The sequence below is a fragment of the Eschrichtius robustus genome, chromosome 1, assembly GCF_028021215.1.
Source record: "Eschrichtius robustus isolate mEscRob2 chromosome 1, mEscRob2.pri, whole genome shotgun sequence".
Taxonomy (NCBI): domain Eukaryota; kingdom Metazoa; phylum Chordata; class Mammalia; order Artiodactyla; family Eschrichtiidae; genus Eschrichtius; species Eschrichtius robustus.
Window position 1 is genome coordinate 127,728,390 of NC_090824.1, and position 13,113 is coordinate 127,741,502.

General features: G+C 37.5%; 1 protein-coding gene across 2 annotated transcripts in view; it reads left to right on the forward strand.

Moving 5' to 3' along the window:
* Nucleotides 1–13,113, forward strand: part of ZWILCH (zwilch kinetochore protein) — a 38,724-nt gene that overhangs the window by 12,681 nt on the left and 12,930 nt on the right. For both annotated transcript variants that reach the window (XM_068554201.1, XM_068554211.1), the window contains exons 5-14: nt 57–256; nt 778–848; nt 1,525–1,680; nt 2,972–3,043; nt 7,151–7,244; nt 7,757–7,806; nt 8,464–8,569; nt 9,100–9,179; nt 10,557–10,713; nt 11,226–11,254. In XM_068554201.1, the coding sequence (XP_068410302.1) occupies nt 57–256; nt 778–848; nt 1,525–1,680; nt 2,972–3,043; nt 7,151–7,244; nt 7,757–7,806; nt 8,464–8,569; nt 9,100–9,179; nt 10,557–10,713; nt 11,226–11,254 (1,015 nt within the window). The remainder of the gene's footprint in view (nt 1–56; nt 257–777; nt 849–1,524; nt 1,681–2,971; nt 3,044–7,150; nt 7,245–7,756; nt 7,807–8,463; nt 8,570–9,099; nt 9,180–10,556; nt 10,714–11,225; nt 11,255–13,113) is intronic.

Here is a 13,113-nt window from a genome sequence, read left to right on the forward strand (position 1 = left end):
TTTGACTGATTGACAGTCTCTACGTCTAATTTATTCTTCCTACTGTTGTTTCCAAGGCAGTTAATTGGACTTTACACCATGGCTCACAATCCTAATATGACCCATTTGAAGATTAATCGGCCAGTTACTGCCCTTCCTCCCCTTTGGGTAAGATGTGATGGTTCAGATCCTGAAGGTACCTGTTGGCTGGGAGCTGAGCTTATCATAACCAATAACATCATCACAGGAATTGTCTTGTGCATGGTCACCTGTAAAGGTGAGAGCTCACTTCTCTTACTTTTGTGGGGGGGTGTGTATATATTTATTTGTATAGTTATTGCTTTGTGGTTTTTACTGAAACTTGATATTGTTAAGAGGGAAGTGCACACAGTGGAACTTGTGTTAGCCACCATGAATCTACTGTAGTGTGTAACTTGCAGCATGTAGGAGATAGTCCAGAAACAGATTTCCAGAAGTCCGAACAGGAGTTTATGGCTGTTTTATTTGGGTTTCATTTCATTTATATGTGTGTATTTTTGGAAATTTTCATTGGAGGATAAAAAAGTTGAATATAATTCCAGTTTCATAGTGGGCCTTTAATTGTACTTTTGATAGTATTATTGACCTCTGTTCCACTTTCCTTCTTTTAAAAACATTTCATCTGTGATTTAAAATTTAATTTCAACAATTATTAGTGTTGTGATACCCTCAGAATTTGAGGGATTGTAATTTTCTAGCTCTAATGATGTAATTTTGAATTGTAACTGTAAAGCTTTTTCTTTCTTTCATGTCCTATAGCTGATAAAAATTATTCTGTAAATCTTGAAGATCTCAAAAATTCACACAAGAAAAGACATCACTTGTCTACTGTAAGTATTTCTCTTCTATTCATATTATTTTCTTCAGACTGCTAACAATCTGCCTTCCTAGTGTAAAGGTTTTTTCACTCCTAGTATGACTAGATATTTTTCTGTAGTATCAAAATGTTTATTTTCATATCAACTAATGACTGAAAATATATGCCTTGCCTTTTAGCTAATCTTTGTGATGAGAAAGAATTGTCTTATTTTTCCATTTGGGATAAAAGCACGGCACTTTTTTTTTTTTTTAAAACAAATTTTATTTATTTATTTTATAAATTTATTTATTTATTTATTTTTGGCTGCGTTGGGTCTTTGTTGCTGCGCATGGGCTTTCTCTAGTTGTGGCGAGCAGGGGTTACTCTTCGCTGCAGTTCGCAGCCTTCTCATCGCGGTGGCTTCTCTTGTTGTGGAGCACGGGCTCTAGGGCTCGCGGGCTTCAGTAGTTGTGGAATGTGGGCTCTAGTTGTGGTCCATGGGCTTAGTTGCTCTGCGGCATATGGTATCGTCCCGGACCAGGGCTTGATCCCATGTCCCCTGCATTGGCAGGTGGATTCTTAACCACTGTACCACCAGGGAAGTCCTCAACACTTCTTATTTTGGGAAAAGAGTCAAAGTCATTTTGATAATGGGCCTTTGGCCTTGTGAAAGCACAGCTAATGGTCTGCCGGATGCACTCTTTCAGTTAACAGCCAGCGGCTTTGCCCAGTATGAGCTCTTTAAGTCCACTGCCTTGGATGATACAGTTGCTGCCTCACAAACTACAATCACTTTGGATATTTCCTGGAGTCCTGTGGATGAGATTCTTCAAATCCCTCCACTGTCTTCAACTGCAACTCTGGTAGGAGCAAACCCTTCTTTCTGTTGAGTTTATTACTCAGTGTGGATTTACTTTGAACTTGCCTGTTGCTAGTCCTCCATGCTTCCAGCCCGGCCCCAGGCTCAGCTCTCCCTGGGCAGCTCTGAAAGGCTCACCTTGCCCCTGAAGTCTCACCAGAGCAGCCAGTGGAGGCTTTGCCAGGTGATCTGATCTATCAGTTATCCACAGTGCTGCAATTATGATTAATAAAGTCTCTTGAGTGGGGACTCAAATGGAATCATCACAGTGACTTATAGTCTCTGCTGTTCTTAAAAAGTGCAGATATTGTCAACACATCAAGAATCATTATTCTATTCAGACCTTTCACCCTATATTTACATTTCTACAATCTCTCTTAAGAAATTAATTAGAATTGGTAACAAAAATATATGGACAAAGATATTCAATGCAGTCACATAGCTGTGTTTAGAAAATACTAAAAACAAAACCTGAATAGTCAGTAGGAAAATGATTTAAATAGATTTTCATGGTGAAATAGTGTATATATTTTTTTTAAATCATGATTTAAAGTATCTTTAATAATGAGAGAAAATGCTTATTATTAAGGGGAAAAAAAAAAGACCCAAAAAGTACAAAATTATATGTACAGTAGGATCTCAACTGTGGTTTTTAAAAATGTGTACACGAAGGCCTAGATAGTGTTACAAATGGTTTCCTCAGGTGGTGGCTCATGGATAATTATATTTTTAGCGCTTTTCTTTTCCTGCAATAGGAATTTACATACTGGCATTTACTATTTTCTTCTCTTTCAAACCACCCCCCCCCCCCCCGTTTTTTTTTTTAAGGTTTTAGGTTTATAAAACTTTGACCTCTGGCTAAGACAGCACATTGTAGATTTAACAGTTAGAAGTCTAATGAGCATATTTACTGGGGGAGGGAGGGTGTTGTTTTTGGTGTGTGGTAATGCTAAGTTTGTCACTGAGTCTTGAGATGTATTTATTTATATTTCTACTCTTTGTCCTTTTGGAAATTCAGTGGGACAGAGTAGGAGAGCATGTGTTCCATGTAGCTGCAGTTGTGGTATAGAGAGGGGTTCTGGTGGCCTGAATTTAGGGTACTGTATTGGGATGGGCGGGGTCTTTGGTATCCCTGGGAAGGTGTTCTAAATGCAATATTGACCTACTTTTTCAGTTCACTATTGCTTTATGAAATATATTTTTAAATGTGTGGGTAGTTTGAAATGCAAATAACTGTGACCCTGATGCAGAGAAGATGGGATTACCAGTGAAAACTGACTCTGGGAACTTTTTAGAATATTAAGGTGGAATTGGGAGAGCCCAGAGGTCCTCTGAATCATCTTCACAGACAACTGAAATTTCTCCTTGTGAGTATCCTTCTGGAATTTGTAACTTGTATTAAATCTCATGTTTTCATTAAAATGTTTGCTAGTGTCATTGTTATTTAGTTTTGTGTTCTTCAAAATTTGTTCCAAATGTTATGTGCTTGGCAATTGGAGCAGCGTTACTGTGTGGTAATTGTCCTTGCAGTTAAAGGGAACATTCATCAGTTAGTAGTTAATGGGTTCTTTTGCCTTTTCTATGAAGTATTTGAGTTTTATTCATATGATGGATTCCCCTCTTTCCAAGTGAGTCAGTTGCCAGTTAATTCCAAATGTGTGTATAATCTGCTTGTTACTAACTGGGATTTTGATTGATGCTGAAGATTAATGAGCATGTGTTTTTATGTTTCAGTAATTTAAGCTCCACTCTACAAATTAAATCTCAGGGGTGTGGGGGGGGGGCCGCTCATTTTGTTTATTTATTTGTTTATTTATATACTTTTGGCTGCGTCGGGTCTTAGTTGTGGCATGGGGGATCTTTCCTTATGGCTCCTCTCTAGTTGAGGTGGGCGGGCTTAGTTGCCCCGCGGCATGTGGGATCTTAGTTCATTGGAAGGCGGATTCTTAACCACTGGACCACCAGGGAAGTCCTGGTGGGGCGTTGGGGGGAGTCATTTTAATGCAGTAGAAATTCCAAATGTCTTAGCTTGGCGTACAAAGCCAGTTATATCCAGTCACTGCCCTACTTACTTCTTTTTTCTTTTTTTTAACAGCTTTATTGAGATAGAAATAAAATTCCCATAAAATTCACTCGTTTTAAGTATACAATTCAATAGTTTTTAGTATACTGACAGAGTTGTACAACCATGACCATATTTAATTTTAGGGTATTTTCATCACCCCAAAAAGAAACCCCATACCCATTAGCAGAAACCTCCCACCCCCGCCAGCCCCTGGCAGCCACTAATCTACTTTTCTGTAGTACTTTGTTCCTTTTTAATTACTGAATAACATCCAGTGTGCATATGTACTACATTTTTGTTTATCCGTTCATCAGTTGATACATGTTTTGGTTGTTTCTACTTTTTGGCTATTTATGAATAATGCTGCCATGAATAGTCGTGTATAAGTTTTTATGTGACATATGTTTACACATCTCTTGGGTGGAGTTGCTGGGTCATATGGTAACTCTATGTTTAACCTTTTGAGGAACTGCCAAACTATCTTTTCCAAAGTGGCTGAATCATTTTACATTTCCACCAGCAGTGTATGAGGGTTCCGTTTTCTCCATATCTTTGTCAATGGTTGATACTGTCTTTCTTATTGTTGTTACAGCCATCCTAGTGGGGGTGAAGTGGTATCTCATTATGGTTTATTTATGGGGTTTTTTTGTTTTGTTTTTTGGGGCCGTGCCACTAGGCATGCAGGATCTTAGTTCCCCAACTAGGGATTGAACCGGTGCCCCCTGCAGTGGAAGCATGGAGTCTTAACCACTGGGCTGCCAGGGAAGTCCCTCATTATGGTTTTGATTTGCATTTCCATGATGGCTAATAACATTGAGCATCTTTTCATGTTCTTACTGGCTCCTACTTATTTCTTTAGCTTAATCTCACTCCCTACTTTGCCATACTGGGCTCCCTGCTTGTAGCAGCTCCAGTCCCGTCACACTGTCACTTTCTGGTGTGTGTGTGTGTGTGTGTGTGTGTGTGTGTGTGTGTGTGTGTGTGTGTGTGTGTGTGTGTGTGTGTGTGTGTGTGTGTTGTTCTGCCTAGTGTGCCCTTCTTCCACCTCTTTGCTGGGTTAGCTGTCTGTGACATCTTCACCTCAGATGATTGCCCTGATCCCCCAGAATAGCTTATGCTGCCTGTGCTTCGTGCTGCCGTAGAACCTTACGCACCCCCCTTGTCAGGCGGTTTATCAAACAGTAATTTGTTTACTTCTCTGTCTCCCCTACTAGGCTTGAGTGCCAAGTACCCCATTGTGCCTTCAGCTTCTAGCACAGTACCAGGTGTTTTTCATACTTTTACCTCCTCTTATTATTTCCCCGTTTATAAAAAAAACTTGGTACTTTTTCTACCTTTCTCACCTTTCTTCTTTCTTGAGAGCTCCTCTTTCAGGACCCTTCCTGTGGGCTTCCGTCATACTTCTGCCTTCCTGTCTCTGCCCTCCTTTCTCCACCCCGGCAGAGGGCTTATCCATTTAGTGATTTGACTAATGCCTTTACGAGGGAACTCCAGACTCCCATCTTTAAGCTGCTACCACTTCTGATCTTTCCCACTTCCATCAAATTAGTTCCCACTTGAGTAGAGGGCTCTTCCCTCCAATTCAGTATGTCCAAAATGAAACTTGAAATCTCCAAACTAGATCCCGTTAATAAACCCCCCATTTATTTCTGTGATTTCATCATTCCTTCAGTTTCACAGGCTAGAAACCCTGTCTTTTACTTTAGTAAGAACTATCTCTAGTTAACTGCCACAGCTAGAAGCTGCCACTCTACCGTGTGCCCAGCATGTGGTGCTAGATAGTTCGGTTATTTTGCCTGAGGTGTCAGCAACTGGTAAGTGGGAGAGCTGGTTTAAAACTCATTCGAATACATGTCTGTCTGTCTGACTTGAAAGTCCATGCTTTGTTATAATCTCCCTTAGAAATTCACAGACTCTTAGATGTGCACGTGGCCATCGTCTCTCCAAGTTCAATCCCCTGTATTTTTATAAATAGGTAGGATTTTTTTCTTCTATTCCTTATATATTTCTGTCTGTCTGTCTCTCGAATATACTGTTTGTTTTTTGTTTTTTTCTCTTTGAGGTATCTCACTGTGCCCATCTTAGTTAAAGCCCTTATTACCTCCCTTCTGGACCACTCTAATGATCCTTCATTGTTCTCAACAGGGACACACACTCTTGGCATCTTGAGCAGGATCATTCTTTGTGGTTTGGGACCATTGTACACATTGCAAGATATGTAGCATTCTTGGCCCCCACCAGACTAAATGCTCAAAGCGCTCCCGTACACACAGTCACTGTGACGCCAAAATTTATCTTCACGTTTTTCCAAAGACTCCCTGGGGATGGAGGATGATCTCACTCCTATTGAGAAACACTGTACTTTCTTTTTTCCTTAGACTCTATCCTGAGTATTTCTGACGGGAGAATTCTTAGCTGCTTGATCATGTCATTTTCCTGTCAAAAAATCAACAATGGCTGTTGTCTTCCAAATGAAATAAAAAATCTTTTTAAGTTTTAAGACCACTATTCCTGTCTAATCCCTATTCCTTGTACTCTTATTTGCTGCTGTTTCCTGGGTGTTTTCCCCACCCTTGGCGGAATCATCCCATCTTCTTCATCTTATCCCCTGCTCTGTAGCCAATGGTTCCTGCATTTGAGTTGAGCTAATGTTTCACATCGTTCCTCTGGCCATTCCAGCCTATCTTGACCTCGACCTCTTTCCTTAGTTCAGTTTAGATATTGTAGGTATAGGCATACACATTCATGGTATTTTTATGTAAACTTCCACTCAGTCTCACATTTGTTGTTCCCCAGTTATTTCATCTGTATTATCGGTCCTTCTTAACCAAAATTAGAAGTGTCTTCAAGGCAGGCTCATAGGTCTTGAATCCTTTATAGCACCTATGCACACATAATGAGAGTTCAGAATACCATCTTTAGCATAAGACTGCTGGATACATGTCCTGGCACTGTCAGTTACTAACTGTGTGACCTTAAGCAAGTTAATTAACCTCTTAGTCTCAGTAAAATGGGAGTGCTAGTAGTATCTGCCTCATAGGGTTTTTGTGAGGATTAAATAACATACTGCATATGAAACATTTAGAACAGTTCAAGGCATCTCATTAAACATTGAAGAATTCAAGGTACTAGGAATTCCCTGGCAGTCCAGTGATTAGGACTCCACGCTCTCACTGCCGAGGGCCCGGGTTTGATCCCAGGTCAGAGAATTAAAATCCCACAAGCCACGTGGTATGGCCAAGTAAAAAAGAAAAAAAAAAAAGTATATATATATATATATATATATATATATATATATATATATATATATATATATGTACTAATATTATTACTAAATACATTTTACTGATTAAACTATGTTTTCTGCTAACAAGTTTTTTGGGTTTGTTTTTCTTTTAATCTCTCACAGGTTTTAGCTGATGGTTTGAGGACTGGTGTAACTGAATGGCCTGAGTCTCTGGAAGCAAAATCTGCTGTTGAACTTGTGCAGGAATTTCTGAATGGTGTTTGTTTTCCTAAGTCATGCTTGTTTTTTGTTTATTTTTCTTAATTGGGAATTTATGCTTGCTATATTTAAATGTAAATTGTCTTTTTATACTTGATATTCTTTTTGGTTGGGATATATCTAAAGCTATGAGGTCTGTCATGGTGAGAGGGACAGCTTCCATTCTGAATTGCTAACTGTAAAGGTCTCAGTGATTTTAAGAATTAATAATACTTATTTAATTTACATTTTATATACTGCAATCATATTTGAGATTGTAACCTTTGAGCACCTACCATGTGCTTGACATTGTGTGTCAGGGTCTTTCATTGTATCTTAGTTCATCTTTACACCCCTACCTAGTGGGTATCTATTTTGACCTCCATTGGAGAGTTAAGTAATTTGCTAAAATACCTGGTTATACTTCTACTATCCTCATTTGCTATTTGAAAATAGGATTAGGATGGAAATAATTTGGAATGAAGGAAAATAAATAAAATCCAGAGTTAATAAGCTTTTGCCACTTTCTAGACTTAAATAAGCTGGATGAATTTGGTGATTCTATGAAAAAAACCACAGAGGTAAGTGATTATTATCGGAAATGCACACTGAAAGAGCTTGTAAAATTTGGTTGTACTGTTGTCTTTCACATCATACAATCTCAAATGGATCTGCTACAGCCAAGGTAGCATTTTGAGGGTAGTTTTTTGTTGGTCTGTAATGTCAGCACTAGTGATTATTTTCCTTGAGAACCGATGAATATTTTTAAAGAGAACTAGTACATATTTATTATTAATCACTTAACTGCAGAGAAATGGAAATGAATATGTTACTATACTGTGGGGTGATATTATTATAGTATATTAATATGTTATGAGGTGGCATGTTAATATGCCACAGGTGGTACTATTAAATGGCACTTAATATGTTGTCATTTGACAAATAGGAAAATGGAGACAAAGGTAATTTAATTAAATATTTCTCCATGAGAGGAAAGTTGAATCCTTGCTTTTAGGCATCAGAGTTTAAAAACAATTTTAGAGGTCCCATTTTTCACTGTCTACTTATTTGTGTCTCCTCATTAGTGGATGAAATTGTAGAAGATGCATTCACGTCTCTTTGCATGTGTTCATGACCCCACCTTTTCTCAGAGCAGCATTTGAAAGCTTATTGGCCTTAAACTGTTGCACTTTTAAAAAAATAAACTGCGTATTCTCTGACACTCACTTCTTTTCCAGACAGTGAAACATGACTCTGCTGCAGTTGATCGGTCCATGGAGTGTCTTCTCACAGTACGGGGTGATCTCGATTTTGCTGAGCAGCTGTGGTGCAAAATGAGCAGCAGTAGGTGTCCATCAGGATTGTGAAATAAAATTTTTCCTGTTATTTCTTAGGTTTACTTTTAAGTCTTTTGAAAATAATACAGTGTGTACTGCTAGTCTTGTATGGACATCTGGTTCCTGTTTTATCAAACTCATTTCTAATAATGCATTGGCACATTTTACTCGAGAATTTTCCTAAGACAAGGCAATTCGTAGAACCTGTTCTTTTCTCTTGCCGGAAGTGTAAGACCTAGGTGGTTTTTATGCTGTATTTATGTGAACCAAAACATATACCTTAGTGAAATTATAATTATTAGGAAAAGATATTCCATAATATTTTACTAAGTATGTTATTTTATGGCAATAGGTTTAATTTCTTTCTTTAAAAATGCTTTTTTTGGGGGGAGGGGGGCTTTAATTTCTTTCCCCCTTCCCCATCCATAAAGTTCAGATACTTGTCTTCCACTTCATTTGTGTATCCTTAAAATGAATGACATATTTGACCTGCAGAAATAACCATGAAAGTAATGTTAGACTGACTTGCTTTCCAAGGTGTGATTTCTTATCAAGACTTGGTGAAGTGTTTCACGTTGATCATCCAGAGTCTACAGCGTGGTGATATACAGCCATGGGTAGGTTTAGTAGTGTGTGTGAGAACCTTTTCTCAGCAGCATAGCAAACTGGTTAAGGACATAAGCTCTGGAGCAGACTGCCTGAATTTGAATTCTAGCTCTGCCACTTTCTAGCTGTGTAAACTTGGACAGGTTCCTTAATTCATGTGAAGCACTTAGCACCTAGTTCATAGTTAAGTGCACAGTATTTGTAAGCTACTAATATTGTCGTTACTGTTGCTATGAATGATTGTTCTCATATACTACTTATGAGAGTACAAATTGGAACACTCTCTAAAAAGCAATTATGATAATGTATTGAGATCCTCGAAATGTATCCATCCTAAGGCCATACACAGAAATACGTATCAAGATTTTATGTATCATGATAGTCATTACAGCCTCATTTACAGTAGCAAAAATTGTAAATGACCTGAATTTTCACTATTAATGGAATGCCTAAGTAAATAATGATATAGCCACATAATGGCACATGTAATAGTTGCTACAGATGATGTGGAGAAATGTTTACAATGTTCAGTAAAAAGAAAGGATTGTACACTATTGTATAAAACATATAAATTTTGGAGAGAAAAACCTGGAAACAAATACACTAAAATATGATAGTCACCTCTGGTGGTAGGGTTACAAATGAGTTTCTCTAACTGCATTATACATTTCTGTACTTCATGGATTTTCCATAATGAATTTGTGGTTTTATAATGAAGAAAAATCTAAGGTAAAAGCTAGAAACAAAAAGATTCTTCATCTAATAGGAATTATTTTAAATAACGCAACTGCCAATTCATGACAATAAGACAGAAACTTTCCTAGGTGTGAACGGAGATACACTCCAGAGCAGAGGCATGCAAACCCTACCCCTATTTGGTATTAGTCATTCTATGCATTTTAGTCTTGCCCATCGAATTTTTCTCTTGAGAGTTTCTGTGTTTGTGAGATATTTACAAGTATATCGCTACCATGTACAACAAGTGCAAAGTGAAAATAGTATTAAAAAAAAAAGAAAATGCAGAAGATTGTGTTGGAAATTAGAGATAACAGAAGGACAGTAATGAGAAAATGTCAAATGTTTTAGGTATGTTTAAGATGTTTAATATTTGGAACACATGTTAGATCTATAAGTTCACAGCTCTTCTTATTTTGCAAATGATCAAGTTAGTATGTTGGATAGTGTAGCCAATAAGGAGGTCTTGGAATGGCATTTGAGAAACTGATAGGTTTGTAACTTAGGGACTTTTATTCAAATAATTTGTGTCAGGTGATGAAAAACGTAATCTTATAAGTTTTAGCTTTTAGCTAATGCAGTTTGTTTCTCTTTTGCTTACTGGACTTTTTATATTTTTATTTGTGGCTTTATCAACTTTTCCCAATTTCTAGCTTCATAGTGGGAGTAACAGTTTACTAAGTAAGCTCATTCATCAGTCTTACCATGGAACCATGGACACGGTTTCTCTCAGTGGGATTGTTCCAGTTCAGATGCTTTTGGAAATTGGTTTGGATAAACTGAAGAAAGATTATATCTGTTTTTTCATAGGTAAGTCCATTTCCCAGCTCAAAAAATTAAAAGCTGCATCACAAAAAATTAGAAGCTGCATAGGTATTCTCAGATTTTATCTTTGTACTTGTTCCTAATTGTTTGTAGTCCTGGCTTTGCCCCTGGTTCACTGTGAGACAAGCACTCCCATTTTTTGAGCCTTAGTTTCCTGCTCGATAAAGATATTATATTAAAGATAACTATAGTTTTTGTTTGCCTTTAATTCAAATGTTTTGAGATTCTTTGAGGTTAATGTAGTAAATAAAAAACTCTTTTCATTTTAATACCCATTACTTGGTTGTTTTTTTTAGGGGCAAACTGTGATCATTTTTAGAATAAGTATTAATTTATATTTATGGTGTAATGTACCAGAAAATTTGGCTTTTTGTGAGAAACTGTTTAGCTTGAGCATTTCTTTTATATATGAACTATGAAATTTTTTTCTTAGGTTACTTAATTTGTAATAGATAATACCTAAGGCTTATTTGCATATATGTGTTTTTTCTTGATAGGCCAAGAACTTGCATCTTTGAATCATTTGGTGAGTTTTTATTCTAAAGTTGGTTTTTCTTTATTTGGTCGTTCTGCATACAGTTATTAAGTGTCTATTCTGTGCCAGCCTCTGTTCTGGGAAACAGATAAACTAAGATGGGCAATTACACTGTCTAATATGACAGACAAAAAGGTAGCCCATTCAATGTCACTTCTCATTCTTTATAAACGTATGATACTGACATAAAGTTGTATCCTGCTTATTAAACCAATGTACTCCCACAACTCTCATTTATCTACAACGGTTAAGGAATGCTTTTCTTTGATAGGCCTTATAAGGGAATATTTGCTTTATATTCTCTTGACCCATTTCTTTTACACGTGAAGGATTACTTTCCAAAGAATTTGTTATGTTCCTTAACATATTGATTCAAAAGATGCTTCTGATATATGTGGAACCTAGAAAAATGGTACATATGAACCAGTTTGCAGGGCAGAAATTGAGACACAGATGTAGAGAACAAACGTATGGACACCAAGGGGGGAAAGCGGCGGGGGGTGGTGGTGTGATGAATTGGGAGATTGGGATTGACATGTATACACTGTGATGTGTATAAAATGGATGACTAATAAGAACCTGCTGTATAAAAAATAAATTAAATTAAAATTTAAAAAAAAAGATGCTTCTGGGTTTCAGGGTCATGATTATGAACTTTTTTATTTTCCTAGTGTCTTGATTTAGAAAGTTAAGGAGATTAAAGAGCATCCATAAGGACCCTTGACATTTGTTGTAAAGATTCTTTTAGAAAATGGATCTTCAAATGACATCTGGTCTCTTATAAAAATGCAAGATAGGAAAACTCTAGCTTTATCTATTATGCAAAGTAAGGCTCAGCTGGATTCTTTTGAGGTTAATTTTTGCTATTCAGAGTTTAAACATTTTTTAAGGGTGTATATTTTTAGTGGAAACTTTTAATACATTTTTTTATACTTAGAAAAGTAATAACATTTTGAAAATTAGAATATAATGCAAATACACCCTTAATCTCAGCACTCAAATATGAGTACCCTTATTTTTATGAATTCCCCTCAAGTCATTTAATATGCCTGTTTTTTAAAATATGGTTTGACTCCAGACTTTTGACACAATAGTTCTTAAACTTTGAGAATCTCCTAGAAGGCTTGTTAAAATGCTAATTCCTGTGCCCCAGTGACTCAGTAGGTCTAGGGGCTCTGGAATATGTCTTTTTTTTGGCCGCACTGCACAGCTTGTGGGATCTCAGTTCCCCGACCAGGGATTGAACCCGGGCCACGGCAGTGAAAGCCCAGAATCCTAACCACTAGGCCACCAGGGAACTCCCTGGAATATGTCATTTTAAACAAACCATCTCCATCTCCAGATGATTCTGATGCAGGTGGTTTGCAGATATATTAGTTTTCTATTGCTGCCATAACAAATTACCACACATTTAGTGTCTTAAAGCAACACACACAAATGTATTACTCTGTAGTTCTCTAGTTCGGAAGCCTAGTCTGGGTCTCACTAGGCTAAAATTAGGGTGTTGGCAGGCTGTGTTCCTGTCTGGAGCCTGCCTGTAGGGGAGGATCCATTTCCTGCTCATTTGAGTCATTAGCAGAATTCAATTCCTCATAATTATAGGACAGAGGTAGCTTTTTCTTGCTGGCTATAAACTGAGGACTGTTCCCAGCTTCCAAGGGCCAACCCATACCTTGGCTCCTGGCCCCCTTCTTCCATCTCCAAAGGCAGCTATAGTGGGTCAAGTCCTTCTCATGCTGGGTCTCTGCCTCCCTCATCCAGTTTTAAGGGTTCATATGATTAGATTGGGCTCACCTGCATAATCCAGGATACTTTCCCAATTTTAAGGTCAAATGACTTTATACATCTGC